The sequence below is a fragment of the Phalacrocorax aristotelis genome, chromosome 2 (assembly GCF_949628215.1).
Source record: "Phalacrocorax aristotelis chromosome 2, bGulAri2.1, whole genome shotgun sequence".
Classification (NCBI taxonomy): domain Eukaryota; kingdom Metazoa; phylum Chordata; class Aves; order Suliformes; family Phalacrocoracidae; genus Phalacrocorax; species Phalacrocorax aristotelis.
The window spans coordinates 24,107,726-24,125,488 of NC_134277.1; the positions used below are offsets into that span (position 1 = coordinate 24,107,726).

General features: G+C 36.6%; 1 protein-coding gene across 2 annotated transcripts in view; it reads right to left on the reverse strand.

The window, feature by feature from the left end:
* Nucleotides 1-921: 921 nt before the first annotated feature.
* LOC142052528 (ATP-dependent translocase ABCB1-like) overlaps nt 922-17,763 on the reverse strand; it is a 45,841-nt gene continuing 28,999 nt past the window's right edge. For both annotated transcript variants that reach the window (XM_075082755.1, XM_075082754.1), the window contains 7 exons: nt 12,633-12,733; nt 10,685-10,825; nt 8,485-8,641; nt 7,822-8,019; nt 5,391-5,597; nt 3,677-3,823; nt 922-2,276 (listed from right to left, as the gene is read on the reverse strand). In XM_075082755.1, the coding sequence (XP_074938856.1) occupies nt 2,070-2,276; nt 3,677-3,823; nt 5,391-5,597; nt 7,822-8,019; nt 8,485-8,641; nt 10,685-10,825; nt 12,633-12,733 (1,158 nt within the window). In that variant the 3' untranslated portion in view covers nt 922-2,069. The remainder of the gene's footprint in view (nt 2,277-3,676; nt 3,824-5,390; nt 5,598-7,821; nt 8,020-8,484; nt 8,642-10,684; nt 10,826-12,632; nt 12,734-17,763) is intronic.

Below are 17,763 nucleotides of genomic sequence, written 5' to 3' on the forward strand. Positions count from 1 at the left end.
TGAGCAGCAGCATAGTTATTTAAGCATGGATTTGGTGGATTTGGAAACAAAGATCCCTTATCCTTAAAGGGAAGCGCTTACTTTCTTTACAGACCCTTTCAACCAAAAGTGAGGTGTTTAGCAATTATTATGCAAACTTTTGCATAAATCTCAACAAAGCGGAAATACTTCTTTAGAAATATGGAAGAAAAGAATATGGAAAAATAGGTTGTTTTGGAAAGTTTCTACATTTGACATGAATTTCTGAAACACATTTTAAACTCTATGGCCAAAATTTTCAAAACTGATTTTCATATGTCTGTGGCAAGCATTTATAGTGCTTGCCTGATTTTCAGGAAAAGCTACATTTGTCTGCTAAATCAAGCATCTTTGAAAAGATACAAGTTGAGGAAACAAACCAGTCATTACTAATCCAATCATTAGAAATTGTATTATCAAAAATTAGAAAGCCTAGTTTTAAAATTAAAACACTAAAACCCAGAATTTAGTAAAAAAAAAAATCAACCTAAATATGTTCTTACTTGAATCTTCAGACTATAATGTTAACATCTCTTCCATTCATGCAACTGCAAGTATAACTTATTTATATTATGGTGCAGACTAATAGCCTTACTCATGGACAAGACCTTATTATATCAAGTAATACATAAACAGGAAACAAACAAATTTGCTAGTCAAATTGGTTTTCCATCTAAGATAGCAACAGAAGAACACAGGTAAGTGATTCAAAAGAAATACAATGAGACTCCATCGATGAATATTCTGGATAGTGTTAGTATTACATTGACGAGCCTAACTGCCTATCAGTTAGGCTGTGTGTGTATAATTATCTACATGTAGATCAGACAGATCACATGGATAAATCTCAGGGAATCAGAAATTGCTATGATGGAAGTGTGGAAGACTGATTAATCAGGCCAGTTTTAAACTTAAAAACAAAACTTTACTGCATAGATATTAATTAACAATACACATTGCTAATGGTTAGTTCTTAATAATTATTAATCACTATTACTTCACATTCAAAGCAGTTAGTCCTTAACAGTCATCTTAATTTAGCAACTAATATACAATACCACAGAGCTGATGCCATGTAATTAGCACTTATGGTTACAGTTCTTGAGAGTCTTGGTCATCAGGGTGGTCAGGTTCAAGAGCTCTTCAATGAAGGAAGCTAACACTGAAAAGGCTGTCCATCCATCCATCTTTCCTTCCTCCTCCTCCTCCAAGCCCAAATTCAAGATTAGCACCTTTCGATAAAATATTGCTGTCTTTAGAGAGTTCTTAGCTCTTGATGTCTGATCGCCAGCACTTTGGGATACTTTCAGATACTACTTTCCCAGGCTGCAGCAGATGCCTTGCCTTGCTTATCAGCTGTGGCTTTCTTCTGGTGCTTCTTTTCTGTGTTATATTTAAAGCAGTCTTTTCCCAGCTCTTAAGGTTGCACCTCTTCAATAATCAGTAATTGACCATCAGTGAGGTACTTACAGTTCTAGGACTTTTGTTTTCAGCCTGTGCCCATATTTTCAAGACCTCTGCTGTCATCCTAGGCTAAAACTCCACATCATAACATGAGACATCTGGCATCAAGCTCCAGCTGGCCTGCAAATTCTCACAACAAGTTGATAACAAGCCTAATAGGCTAGGACTGACTGTGCGTTACATAGTGAGAATAAGGCTTAAGGTTTGTTTCTGGCAGTAGCTAAACTGTTTTTTTCTGAACATGAAAATGTTTACAGACTGTTTACCTGACAAGCCCGATTACTGTGGTTTTGACAGAGTTCAAAGCAAGCTAATGTTAATTACATTTGGCTTAGCATGCTTCTACTTTTATGAGTGCAATAGGCCTCTGCTCTGGCCACGTAGGAGAGTGGTTTGAATAATGAAAGCTAGTAGTGAGAAACTGGTACATATTTACTTAGTACTTCTTGTTTTCATAGGACTTATGAAAGGAAGGAGAAAAACCAAAAGTATCAAGACTGACTATTGATACTGAAATAATTATGGTGACAAAAATAGCAGTATTGACATCTTACAGAGACAATTCAGAGATAAGTATTGCCTTTAATTTACATGTTGCATGACCCACTTTGAACATTGACCAGAGAGTAGTAGATGCCTTTTTCAGCCAGGAGCTGCTGATGGGTCCCTTGCTCTACGACCTTGCCATTCTGGACCACGGCAATCTTGTCAGCATTTTGGATGGTGGAGAGGCGGTGAGCTATCACAATGCAGGTGCGACCTTCTCTGGCTTTATCCAGCGCTTCTTGGACAATCTGCACAGTGAACAAACCAAAAGGCGAATTATTCTGGCTGCTGTCGTGAGATATACCTCAATTGCCATCTGTGAAATGAACTGAAATATGGCAGTGAGGGAAAGGGAATATCTGTGGCTTTAGCTTCCTGGTTTAGAATGAGCCTGTGTTGGCAAGGAGTCAAAACTACCATAGCAGATGATGCCAAAAGGATGAGGTAGAACCAGGCTCATTACTGAGATGTATGGTAGGAGAACAAGAGGAAATGGTCATAAACTTTAACAGGGGAGGTTCTGACTGGATATAAGAAAAATATTCACTGCAAGAATAATTAAGCATTGGAACAGGGAAAAAAGAGAGGTTGTTGAATCTTCTTGGAGATTTTCAAGGACCCTACTGGGCACAGCACTAAGCAACCCAGTTTGAATTCAGTATTGGCCCTTGTTTGAAGAGGAGGTTTGGTTAAAGACCTCCAGAGGTCCCTTCCATGACTGATTTTTTTAATATATGGGAGTTAAGCCAGTAATCTTGGGTCAACTACTATCATACTAGTTCTCATGATGTTGCAGGCAGTCTCATGAATCATGTTTTTCTTAAAGCTAGCACTGGCAGAAAAATACTAATAAGAATCTCTCCTTTCTTTTCCTTATTCCTTATGTTTATTACTGCAGAATAAAATAAGAGACTAAATTTCTGTACCTAACTGGCACATAATTAAGAAAACAAAGAATCCTGGAGTTATTTAATTGCTTTTCCCCCTCAAACCTTATGTTTTTATGCCTAGAATTGATCAAAACTTAGTCCATAGGGTTTGAGTTTTTAGATTATAATTTTTTTTGTAATATTTGCCCCATTAGTATTAAGTACTTTTGTAGAATCTGTTGAATTTCTACAGATAGATTGTACTTCTGTTATACCAAGTTTGCAGCTTTGGGCTTTAAAAAAAGCCTTCTAGAAATTTTTTTCACTGGAAGTTTGCATATTAGCCATGAATATATAGCAAGGACTGGCGAGCAATGAGAGGGGCAAGTAAAACTATGAAAGCAAGATTTGGCCATTTCCCAGGAAAAAAGCTCTCTGGCAGCATCCTCAACCTTTTCAGTTTCTGAAGTTTCTACCTCCTGATTCAATTTCGGTAGCACTTTTCCAATGGAAGCCTGAAGAATTCCAGGCAAAGAAATGCCGCCTTCGTTGCTACTTCAATCTGCCTATTGGCATACAGATGAAAAAAAAACAGAAAAGGATTTTTTGGCAAGGAGGAGTAAGACCTTTGTATTTGTCTATTATTAGTATAAATATGTAAATTGTATAAAACACCATATTTCCAGCTTTAGGCTTTAATCTGTAGGAGTGAAAACAATAATCATAATACAAACAAACATTAATTTAGATTCTGGACTCCTGACTCACAATCAAGTTACCTTTTCACTTTCTGTATCTAAGGCAGACGTAGCTTCATCCAGTAGCAGAATTCGGGGCTGACGTACAAGAGCTCGGGCAATAGCAATACGTTGTTTCTGACCACCAGAAAGCTGAGTTCCCTTGTCTCCTACACGGGTATTGTATTTCTAGAAACAATATATTAAGATTATGAATGCAGATCTGAATTATTGCATTATGAATGCAAAGTATATTTAAGCATATCAACCCTGACACCAGCCATCCATAAACTGCATATTCCATGCCAATAGCTCTCTGAAAACAGATGACCAGAATTGCTATCTGCCACAGATCTATAGATCTTTCACTAGGAGACTTCTTTTGTAGCATCAAGCATTTCATACATTCAAAGCAACAACCCCTCTAAGGTTGGAAGGTAACGTTATTGTCCATAAGGACATAGAATGCCAAAGCTCAGTGAAAGTGTATGACAATACTGGGGATCAAACCCTGACCTTAAACACTTCAAGCTAGCGTCCTAACCAATCAGTTTTTCTACCCACATTTATTCATCCTGAAGAAAAAAATAGCAATGTAAAAGATGTATCAGTTTCCAGCCAAATTATATACTATATCTATATATAGACATAGACATTTTTACACTTTATCTATATCTATACTACAGTTTTGGACCATTTTAACGTAGTTATGTCAGTTAAGGTGGATGAGTCAGGTCTCTGGACAAACTCATGGGTAGGTCACAGTAGTCTTTGAGGTATTATATATTTGGTTGCAAAAAGCACCAAAGTTTTATGAGACATCATTATATATCACAAGATTTCTCCACAGAGTTTTGGAAAGAGCAGATCTTGATAAATGGTTAGAAACTAAACATGGCCTTTGGCCTCTGTATTTTTTCAAAAAATGCAAAAAGCAGCTTAACTGTCTGAATTTAAGCTGAATATATACAACATGCAACTAAGCTGGCAACCTCCTTGCTTCAGGAAGTTTTGAATACAAGTTGGCATAGGTTAAAAATTGATTTGACAAACCCACAGAAGAAAAATCCATCCAGAACTATTAAATAATAAAACATTATTTCTATCTGAGGAAGTTTGAGTCACAAATTATGAAAGCAAGATGAAAATTCAGAGGAAATGTGATTAAATATTTAGCCTTTTTTAATACTTATTTGTAAATACTTCTTACTGGTCACTGCCTGGGAAGAGATTTTGTGCCTGGCATACCTTTAACCTGACCCAAGATGTTCATTCTTATATTATTATGTGTTGGTCATATATATATATATATATGAAAAACTTTCTTAGTAATTTTTTAAATATAGAAATATTAGAAATTAAAAAGCTAACTAGGCATAATGGGAAGAAATGCATAAGAAGCTTGTCAATCTAGCAGTGTCTTTTACATATGCTTGAGATAAATAGGAGCTTAAAAAGAAATGTTTAATTCACTTTAAAAAGCCCACCCCACACTTCCATCTCTCAATTAGTTATAATCGTGTATTTTCTTCCCTGATATCTTAAATGTTCAGTTCTCCACCTAACAACGGAGTCTCCCAGAGTATAAAAGAGAATGGTAAACACAATTAAGAAAGAAAAGATTTAAAAATCAGTTTCAGATCTATTTGTGTCTCAGGGAATTAGTGTACCCCAGGGCATCGTAAATGGACATAATGTTTCCCTGCCACAGTAAGTCACCCCTAGTTCTGAGTAGGAGAGAAAAGGAATAACTCACATCTGGCAGAGAGTCAATGAAGGAATGAATATTGGCTTCTTTTGCTGCATTAACAATTTCCTCATGTGACACCTGCCGACTGTTATCCCCGTATGCGATGTTTTCAGCAATAGTGCAGTCAAACAGCATTGGTTCTTGTGAGACGATGCCAATCTGAGCTCTCAGCCACTGGATATTTAGTGTCTTTGTGTTTTTCCCATCAAAAAGCTGAGAAACCAAACATACATTTTAAACTTCAGTCACATGGCTATATGTGTGTTAGAGATTTACTGTAAATTCATACACAGAAGTTGAGCAATTGCAGCTCTTTCCTTGGAGAAATGGAGAAATCTCCTATGCAGAGATACTATATTGAAAGCTCACATATTCCCTTCCCCTCCTTCTCTATGTTCCAAGTTTTTTAAAGGGCTAATATATAAAAGTGAGGATAGTCCCTTCTGCTGCCTCAGTCCTTTGCTTTGCTTCAAGATTTCATCAGGATTTTGAAGACTGTGGAAGACAGGATATGCTGAGGCAACTTCAAAGAACTTTGAGTAAAGTTGTTTCATTTCTTTCTTCAGTGTGAAAACTTTCCTCTATTTTGCGTATATATTCCCACTGAAGGAACAGATTGGCAGTAGTATTCCATTAAAATAAAGGAAGAGTTGGGTTCATTCATTCACACACTTCTAAGCCAAGCATCCAACCTTAAAATTAATTGTGATGTAATGCCTGACAATGGCCAAATTTACTTCTGGATTCCTTAAGATACCATTTGCAGTCAGTTTTCTTTACTGGCAACTCTGTCACACTTCTGCTAAATTTGTCTACTGAGTTGCTATCATTATCTGTTAGATAAATGACAGCAGAATTTTTTTTTTCCTGGATAGATCAGTTTCATAATCATACAAGTCATATCAACTTGGACAGAAATATACCAGGACATTAAGAGGGCTGATACATTGCACCTAGAATCACCCAGCGCAGTGCTCAGGCTCTGTGTTGAGTGCCACTATCAGCAGAGTAATTGAAGAACTGCACCCTTCATAGCATGGCTACCGGACATGATTAATCTACTAATTCCACAGTTTGTGCTAGAACAGCCAATCTGCAGCCAGTATAGTTGTTTTTCAAAGGAAAGACATCATAATGAACCTGATTCAAAATCCACTGAAATCAGTGGCAGCATTTCTACATCTGCAGATGCAAAGAGGAAAAAAAAGAATGCTAGATAGGAGAAATTGCTTTCAACTACATATATATTTGTCAGGTCTTTTCCTTAGAATTCCAATGGATTTGCAGGCTTCTATGGTCTGCTTCCTGTCCTTATTTGATTTGAAAAATCACTAATGAAGCTAGAGAACTCAGTTATTATGCATTTTCGGTCTACTACACCAAATACCACAACTGCTAAGCATTTACTCTCTATACCAGACTAGCATAGTGCTCACTGTTGTGAACAGCTGTTCTGACAGTTAGTGCTTTAAAGCACACACTGCTTTCACTCAGTTCATGGTGCAACTGAGCATATGAATTAGTTCACTGCTTTTGCGGCTTCTATGTCATTTTTGGTTATTTATCAATACAAGGTCAAAAATGTTGGTGATGAAGTTGCACTTGGTTAAACATACCTTTGGAGCACCTATGCTGCTTCTTTCTACACATCAGCTTGCTACACTGGACCAGTATGGGCATTTCCAACCACAAAAAAATCTTGCCCATTGCATCTAGGCCTTATTTAAATATTGTTTTATATTTTGTGAGTGCTTCTGCAGATACAAGTTCTGAAATCCTTCTTATTCTCACCTCATCCAACCCAAAATGTGTGGGTTCTTTTTCAAGCAAAATCTCTGAGCACATTTCCATAAAAGAGAAAATGGCAAAACCAATACCATTATGTGAAAAAATTATGTAAAGTTGCTGAATAAGTAGTGTGGGAAACCCTAGATGTATTTTAAACCAAAATTATTAAAGTATTTATAATCTATCACTTGGTAAAGTGGGCATACTCTGAAAGACATTTCTGACAAGTAAAAATTATGATAGAAGTTACTTTTGTCAATGTTCACTGTTTTAGGAAAGAACATACATGTCAAAACCTATTACTACATTATATAGAAGAAAAGTTAGTAACTTTTAAAGTGTTCTTATCGTAAAAACCTGAGGAAATTTGCTCTGAATTCAAAGCCATCATTAGGTTGTGGATCAGGCATATTTTTACCACACAGACCTTGTTCCACTAATTCATTATAATGTGGGAAATGGGGACTTTTTCCATTATATTATTAATCACATTTAAATAAGGAACCCTGATGAGCTACTGCTTATCTTTACCATTAAAAGTACTTAAAAAATAAAACTAGAAATATATATTATACTTTATCACATCACATAAAACCAAATAAGCACACCCTCACTTAACATGTTGACATGTTCTTACAAAAATACTTACCATTTCTCCATCAAGTGGATCATAAAATCTCTCAAGCAGCTGAACAACAGTGCTCTTTCCACAGCCACTGCTACCAACAAGCGCCAGAGTTTGTCCCTTTTCTACTTTTAGATTCAAACCTTGGAGGATTTTGACTTCTGGTCGGTTTGGGTAGTTAAATGCCACGTCTCTGATCGTTATGCTTCCCTCAAATGTTTCCTATAATTGAAATAGTATCACTGTTACATCTTTAAAGCAATATGATAGATGATTCAAACAGAATTGCAGAAGTCTTCTTTTTTCCCCCGCCACTGAAATCAATAGTGTTTTGCATTTGCTGGAACGCTGACTTTAACTCTGTGGTCTGAATCTTTGTGAATTTATAAAATCAGCACTGAAGTACAGCATTGAAGTATTTTGAAAATGCTCATAATTCTGCTGGTTGAATTCCACACAAGCTGAACCTTAACCAGATTTTCAAAACAAATAACCTTTAGGCTGTGTGAGCAAAAGCTGGACTGAAAATAGAGAACTTGGTCCATGTTGTGTTTGAATAAACTGTTGAGAACATACTGAGATAAGGAAGTAATCAGAAGGAGAGGCAAAATCAGTTTGAAGGAAGTGAGACAGGTAGTGTCCATGTTGTCAATAAATAACATTGCCCATTACACATGGCTTACTTACGGGCTTCTCTCCTTCCTTGCTGTAACTATCTATGGAGGGTACTCTTTCAAACAGCAGAAACAAGTGGGCTGCTGATATCTTGGCTTTGGTATAATCTGGAGCAAAAGAGCTGCTTTGTCCTAAAGCCATTGCACCAAATACAACAGCTGAAAACACTCTATAAAAGAAATCAGAAAAAAAACCAAACAGTAAATAGGCAATGAAGAAAAGGACAATGGAAATGGGTCTGCAGTCAACTTTTTCTTTTACTCAGCTAAAAAAGGGGACTAAATTTAAAAAGAATAGAGACCAACTATTACTTATTTAATTACTCACTCAGCTCCAGAAATACTTTGCTTCCTCTTTTAATGAAGTGAGATAAACAAGCCTCCATTCCAAATTCAATGCTTTCATTATTTATTAGTACTAATTTCTTTATTAGTTCTGGTTAACTATATTAAGTCTCAACTGGGGCTCAGAGGAAAGTGGTCAATGGATGGTAAAATCGTTACTCTAATCCTGTTCTACTATTACTGTGGTTTCCTCTCTATGGTTCAAAGACCTCTGGGAGTTAGTGATTAATTTTTAAAGCTTCAATGAAAATAAGAAATCAAGCCTGTAACAAGGTGACAATAAAGATTTAATTTGCTATCACTGGTCTGCTGGGAAAAATTTGAAGGGTTTGCAACACCAAAAAAAGCTTGAAAAATATGCTACTATTGTTTTATGGTGAACATAGTTGTATCTTTACAGCTTACATTAGAATGGTTTAAGAACCTGCTGTCCTCAGCTATTAATTACTGCCACACAACACAGGATTGCTCATCGAGAAATGGTAATCAACATATGAGACCTCTTAGCTTGTTTTAAGGCAAAGTAAAATAAATTATTTTTTATCTTTTATCTTCAGAGCTATATAAATGAATCTGTTTTATTTGAACAGTCTAGAGGGGCTCACACAGTTTTAGGTCAGACAATTCCCTCCAAATCTAACTGAGGCACTGGAAGTTCACTCCCTCAGCTGGCTAGAGATGTTCACCTAGCAGATTGGATGCAGACACTTTCCAACATCTTCCAGTCAAAATGAGCATGTTAACTATCTTTAACCAGGTTGCCAACAAAACAATTGGTATGTTTGGCCTTTCTTAGGTATTGAGATCACTGATATCCATACTGGTAGAATTGTATTCTTTTCATGGGCCTATATTGAGCTATTGCCTCTTAAATTGTAAGTTATATTTCTTTTGAGTTTATATAGGATTTAGAAGAATGGAACTTCAGATATGATGGGGGCTCTTAGGTATTATGGCAAATGATTGGATAAACAGTGATTATAAATCCAAAATATAAAAGTAAGACGCTAAGGATAATTTATAATTTCCAAATTCTTCATTTAATTTTTGTACAGTTTCTGCCCTTAAAAGTCTGTAAAGTACACTTAGAGACAAATAATTGTACTATTCCTTGTATAATTTCAGATTGCAGTGGATACACCTTCTAAGAATACTGCAAGTTAGAATCATATTTTATTTCCAGTACCTGTATAAATTAGAAATAAAATGCTCCACCTGACTCCAGGTATGTACAGTACTCTACATACTGTCCTTACATTCGTGGTTCATACTTTCATTTCCTACACAAAATTGGTTCATTTAAGTGAACGAGATTCTTATCAGAATGTGATATAAAATAACTTAGTTATTCTTCCCTTATAGTGAACAGCATATACCTTATGGAATCCTGTTCTCCAATTATTTAACATGTATTTTGGAGAAGATTTCAAACTTGAATAAACCTGACATAGAAATAACACAGATGCTGATGATGTGTTCTTAAAAAGATTTGTACAATATTATTATGCTTCAATAAACAGGAACAACTATGGTTTTTGTAGAATATACAGAGGACCTCATAGCTACATGAACAGTAAGATTGGTGAGAATAAACAATGTGACATAAGTAGGATACTGTTTCAACTACTGGAAAACATGATAGTCCCAAATAAATACAGAAAAGGAAGTCCAAAATCAGGCCTATCTGAACAGCTCAGACACTGTAGTCATCTAGAGTATCCACTCTGTAATATGCTTTCATTATATTTAAGTACAGAAGAATTTGCCCGTTTTGTCATAGCTTACCCAATGGATTCATGATATCTCTAGCAGTAAATGAAGACCTTTGTCTGGACTGACAGAAAAAAGATTGCAGAAGAGGTACTTACAAAAACACATTTTTATATTCCATGTGCCCATTTACCACTAGATAGGCTCCAAACCGGAAACAGCCAGCATAGGTAAAGAACATCATTGCTTGTGAAAGAGCAAAACAAAATCCAAATATATGTGCCTTCTTCACAGAATTTCTGTAAGAAAGCATGCATATTTTCATAAAAATGTGCAATCATACTGAAGTCCTAGTATGCAAAAAAACAATTAATTGACTTCAGATGATACTGTTACGAATGGAAAGTGTACTCGTGCTTAAACAACACAATCCCTTGTCTCTTATTAAACTGCATCCAAGAGAAATTTAGTTTTGTTTCCAGAATTTTATTTACTTCCAAGAACAGCTTGGAATATGGGTGCAGAAAAATGTGACACCTTAGCTGCTATGTATAATTATTGTCTTACCATCTCATAGTTTGAGTGTTAAAACACTTTACAGTTCAGTCCATGATTACCACTTTGAAGATGTAAATAACACATTTGAAATTGTACTACTGCATCACATAAGGAAAAAAGGAGCAGAACTGTTAGCTCACCTTCAGCCAAAACCCAATTTTTGTGTCATTTTTTCTTTACTTGCAATTTTGTATTAACCAAATAACAAAGATATTGAACAGTTCAACATTATACACTCAAGAATCTATTTATTTTCAATTTAATCAGTCAAAATTCCTCTCTCAAAAAAGATTAAGCCTGAATGAATGATGCAGAAATTAGATTTGGGATGATAAAACTATGCTTATAACTAAATGCAAAGCAGAAAGAAAATTCCTGTAACTATGAATGATACTAGCAAAAAAGGAATAAAATATTTAATTTTATTGCTGTTATTACTAAGTCACAACTGTGTGATTCCTTCTGGGAAACAAAACAAAACAAAACAAAACAAACAGGAGCCAGATCACGAGTGTGCTTTTTTTGATTAAAAGGCTATTGTGACTTCTGTTTTACATAGATGATTTGTGCATTAATCCAGTATAACATAAGGCCCAAGCTCAATTCTTATAAAATAGAAACTTTTTGCCTAATCAGTGGTTTAACATGCACTGAAAACATTAACTGAAAAATATGTCCTATCTCTTCCAGACAAATCGACCTGTAGGGCAATAAGTTCTTATTTATACTAGAACAACATTAAGATGACAGTCTTGGAGCAATCCCATGAATGTCAACCCTGAGAATGGTTAGGCACTGTCTTGCAAATTGTGAGATATGGACTCAAAACCTAGCAGTCTGAGAAAAAAGCTAAAGTAATATCTTTTACACCCTGCATTGTGCTCTAACCGCTCAATTATTATGGTGGAGGTATGAGCAGCACCCCTACTTGTCTCCCATCATATCTGTGTACATACGCTGTCATTTCCTTTGTTTTTCTCATGGATGTCTGAAAATGAAAAATTTCAGTCTAGAACAAATAAAACTTAAACCGACAGCATATTTTTAATTTTTTCACTTTAAGACTATTTAATTTTTATTTAGTCCAGGCAGATATTAATTCCTTTTTTTTTCAGTCACAAACCAATAAGTAATTATTCAAATGCTTTCAGCTGTATTAATACTTTCAGAAATGGCTTAAGGCAATATTCTATTTACATTAAAAAGTTTTTAATTAAATATCTGAAACACTTCAAGTGGGAGGTTACATTAGATCTAGACTTCCAAAGCTCACTTAAAACTAAAATTTTTCCACACCAAGTGACATTGCAATAGGAGATAGCAATATAATAACAGAAAATTAATTAAATCAAAGAACAAAAATGTTGGCTGGTGGTTGCATTTGTTAATAAAAATATGCAAAATATTTACATTCGTTCTGAGGTCATTAAATTATACATTAAATCATGCATATTAACAAAAAGAATCCATGTTAGTCCAAGTAAACGTTTGTCATTTATTCTATAATTTAAATACAGTTTTATTTTAGCTTAGTTATTTTTATTATACCTGTATGGTACCTGCAAGTGTTCTCCATACATTAACTCAAATTTTCTTTCTCGGGTCAAACTAACAACAGTTCTAATGTTTTCTATGGCTTCTGTGGCAATCTGCAATAGAAACACAAATGTTTTAACCAAAAGTTAAGATTATGTTGCAGTTCCTTATTCTAAACTAATAAAAAGAGTCTGCTGGAATATAATTTTATATTTTTTTATAACTGTTATTAAAATCATGGACCTTTGATATCAAAAGTAAGCATCTTAATGTTTTCTTTTTATCACAGTGAGATTTTCTGATGATGCTCAGAATTTTCTGATAAGACCTCTTCAATGTCCTGTAAATGACCACACAGTGAGGCTAGGAGCCTGTATGGTAAATTCAGTTCATGTGCATGTAGAATAGGATGATGCATAGAAATGGCCAGCAGAAGACACCTGGAACAATCACATCTCTCTAGACACCGGAACTAATGCTGTATCCCTCTATTCAGTTCTGGCTGAAACACTGGGTTTGAGTCCATGACCAACACATCATCCCTGGTGCAATATGTGGTATGTTGGGTATTCCAATTGGCCTCAACTGCTGTTGCTCTGGGAGGGCAGGGATTCCCACATGTACTGTATTATACGTGGCAGTCCCATAGGGGTAGATGTTTTCAATTTCCTAATGCATCTCAAATAGTATTAAACACCTATATCCAGGCTCTATTCAGTTGCCAACCAGTCTCCTTTCTGGAGATGGGTATTTAGCAGATGAGCTCACTTATGAGCACAGATACTGTACAAATGCACAGTAATAAGTCTCTTTATAACTCAGAGAACTGTATGTACAAGAAAGTATACATTAGCAGGAAATGAATATGGGCAATGCCAACAGTAGTGTAGGTAGACTTTCGTAGACCTTGTCTAGAAAAGTCACAAGGCTTTAAGATATTTTGCTGAAATTTATATTTCATGCTTTATGCTTTTAGTCTAAGAAAGACCATAAAGTAAGGTCAAAGGAAAATATAACCAAAGGAAAGTATATCTAGACTCAAAAGACTCAAGAATGAGTGAACTCTTCATCTTAATAACCAGAACTGGCCATGGGGTATAAGATCGCAGGGCTGTAGATAACTCAAGGTATAAATCTGAAGCTAAACATTAGACAGTTTCTGCCCAGAAAAGGTGAGAAATCAGGTATGTCTGCTTGCATATTCATATTATGCAAATTTAGGTTATAAAAGAAGGGTGGGCTTTACATAATGGTAGTGTTTTTGCAGCACTGAATTCCTATTTATGCTTGGGTTTTCCTCACAGGTGTAGTGAGTCCCCTGATTCTTTGCATTTAAATATTTGAAGCTAGGGAACATTGTTTGGGGTTTCACCCCACCCTCCCCAAGAGACTGGCAATGTTTTTTAATATCGTAAAACTTATAAAAGTTCAATTTTAACATTACATTTTAATTTTAGAAAGCAATTAATAGATATGCATTTATTTTACATAATATTGTTACTGCATTTGGTGTATTACTTGGCTCATATGTTCTACAAAGTTCTTTGAGAACCAGTGCTTTGGAACACTGCCTCTCTGGACCTAGTTCCTTGAACTCCGTTTCCAGCTCATGCCTAGAAGCCAGCAAAGTCCCTGTTCTGCACAAACTTTCTGAAATGAGCACTTACACAAAAAGTAGGAGAAGCTTCAGGGAGAAGAATGAGCACTTTTAATAAGTTATTGTACTACAATAGGCCTATCAGTCTCACTTCAGTGCCTGGTAAAATTGAGGAGAAGCTTATTCTGGGAGTTATTTAAAAACACTTGAGAGACAATGCAGACATTGGTCATAGCCAGCACGGGTTCACAAGGGGGAAGTCCTGTTTAACTTAATTTCTTTTTATGACAAGATCACCCATCTAGTTGACCAAAGGAAGCCAGTAGATGTGGGGTTTTTTAATTTTAGCAAAGCTTTTGATACTGTCTTTCACACTATCCTTCCGGACAAAATCTCTAGCATACAGCTAGACAAGTCCATAATATGTTGGGTGAACAATTGGCTTATGGGTCAGGCTCAAAGAGTTATAGCAAATGGGGTTACATCAGGCTGGTGGCCAGTCACTAGTGGGGTTATACAGGGCTCAATTTTAGGGCCAGTGCTCTTCAACATATTGTAAACGATCTACATGTAGGAGTCAAATGTACACTAAGTAAGTTCAGCAATAATACTGTGCTGGTTTTGGCTGGGACAGAGTTTTCTTCACAGTAGCTAGTATGGGGCTATGTTTTGGACTTCTGCTGAAAACAATGTTGATAATACAGAGACGTTTTGGTTATTTCTGAGCAGTGTTTACATAGAGTCAAAGTCTTTTCTGTTTCTCACACCACCCCACCAGCAAGTAGGCTGGGGGTGCACAAGAAATTGGGAGGGAAAACAGCCGGAACAGCTGACCAAACTGACCAAAGGGATATTCCATACCATATGACGTCATGCTCAGCACACAAAGCTGGGGGAAGAAGGAAGGGAGGATGTTTGGAGTGATGGTGTTTTGTCTTCCCAAGTAACCATTACGCACGATGGAGCCCTGCTTTCCTGGAGATGGCTGAACACCTGCCTGCCGATGGGAAGGAGTGAATGGATTCCTTGTTTTGCTTTGCTTGTGTACACGGCTTTTGCTTTAACTATTAAACTATCTTTATCTCAACCCACAAGTTTTCTCACTTTTATTGTTCTGATTCTCTCCCCCATCCCACTGTGGGGGAGAGTGAGCAAGCAGCTGTGTGGGGCTTAGTTGCAGCTGGGGTTAAATCATGACAGATACTATGTTAAGAGGAGCTGTGGACTCCCTTGAGGGTAGAGAGGCCTTACAGAGAGATCTGGATAGACTAGACAGCTGGGCAATTACCAGCCATGTGAAATTTAACAGGAACAAGTGCCAGATTCTGCACCTGGAACAGGGTAATCTTGGTTATACACACAGATCAGAGGATTAGAGACTGGAGAGCAGCTCCACAGAAAGGGATCTGGAGGTTTGGATTGATGGCAAGTTGAATATGAGCCAACAGTGTGCCCTAGCAGCCAAAAGGGCCAATTGTGTACTGGGGTGCATCAAGCACAGAATAGCTAGGCCATCAAGGGAGGTGATTGCCCCAGTCCACACTGCAATGGCCCCACCTTGAGTACTGAGTGCAGTTTTATGTGCCTCAATATAAGAACATCAAACCATTAGAGTGTGTCCAGAGGACAGTGAATAAGATGGTGAAAGGTCTCAAGGGCAGCACTTATGAGGACTGGCTGAGGCCACTTGGTTTGTTCAGCTTAGAGAAGAGAAGGCTGAGGGGTGCCCTCATCGCAGTCTACACCTTCCTCAAGGGGGGCAGTGGAGGGGGAGCTGCTGATCTCCCCTCTCTCTTGACCAGCGATAGGTCATGAGGAAATGGTATGAAGTTGTATCACAGGAAATTCAGATTGGACATTAGGAAAAAGTTCTTCACTGAGAAGGTGGTCAGTCACTGGAACAGGCTCCTCTTGGGAGTGATCATGGCACCAAGCCTGTCAGAGTCCAAGGAGCATCTGGACAATGCTCTTAGTCACATGGTTTAGATTTAGGTAGTCCTGTGAGGAGCAGGGAGTTGGACTAGGTGATCCTGATGGGTACCTTCCAACGCAAGGTATTCTATGATTCTTATTCTATGAAAATAATTAAATTCTATTCTGAAAGTGATCCTGTATGTTATATCTTATAGGACACCAGAGTTATGGCAATTCAAATGCCTAAAGTTTAAAAGAGAAAAACAAATAACCTCCATAACCCACTACTTTTATGAGAGTTAAACCACAGACCTGAAATTATTTTTCTTCATGAACTGTTACCAAAGATTTTTAAACTGCAGTACTGTTATCTTTGTTCTAAATTATAGGGGTATAATTATCTTATAGCTTCAGTAATGCTTGTGCCACTGTTTTAATATTTGCACATAACTTATTGATTTGAATGTAATACACAATGTTCATTATAACAATGAAATGCAGTAGATTTTACTCTTCTTAATTATGTTGTCTCACCAACACTCAAAGAAGTAGTCTTTTTTTCCGCTAGTAATGTAAGTTCATCAACCCTTTGCAGAAACCTTATTTTTGAAAAAATTTTAATTTAATAAAATGCCTGTAGTCTAATGTTTGCGTAGGTGGCCTTGAGAGGGGAAACTCATACATTGCTAAGAAAAGAAAGTATTTTCACAAGGTTTGTAAAACAACATAAATGTTTGTAACACCTGTGCTAATTCTTCGCAGTCTGCTGCATTAAGAAAGTCCCTAGTACCTACTTCAAGAATTGTCAACTTTTTTCTGTCGTATTTTACAACAAAACAGTATGAAATAAATGTTCAGCCATTAGAAAAAAGAAGCAGAAGAAATGTAGCCAGTTGAGAGGAAAAGAAATGTGTCCTTGGGCTTGTATGAAAAAGCCCACGGAAAGATCATTACCCAGAATTTCCCGTGGACTTGGAGGGACAAAATGTTTCTCAGCAACTTTATTTTCAGATGTGATGGAAGGAAATAAAACCCATTTAGCACATAGGAGTTACTGGGGAGGAGTTCAAATCCAGATTAAGATATCTGACTTTAGGTGTCTAAACTACCAGTGTAGTCAATGGATGACTATTCAACAGAAATAGAAAGCAATTTAACTGCCTAGGCACTATGTTAATTTGATTCTATGATTCTATAGACGTGGCACTTCAGGACATGGTTTAGGAGACATGGTGGTGTTGGGTTGATGGTTGGACTTAATGATCTTAGAGGTCTTTTCCAACCTTAATGATTCTATGGTTCTATAGTTTCTTTCTCCAGGATCATTGACTGAAATGGGAAGGACTCTAATTCAGTTGCCCACAGGCAGGTGGCTTGTGTGATTGGAGATGCTTTAGGATACTCAAAAGATTTGGGTAAGGCATGGCAGATATGACGTAGAACGTAGATTAGAGCAATACCCTTCTGAAATGGCAGCTGGAGGCCACCCAGACACTATGGCATCTCCAATAACTATAAGGGGACATTAGACTGCTAACACATATGCAGACACATACATTTAAACACCAGATCTGAAGATTAATACCATTCCTTAAGTGCATGGCCTTAGAGAAATTCTTTTTTTCTCAACAA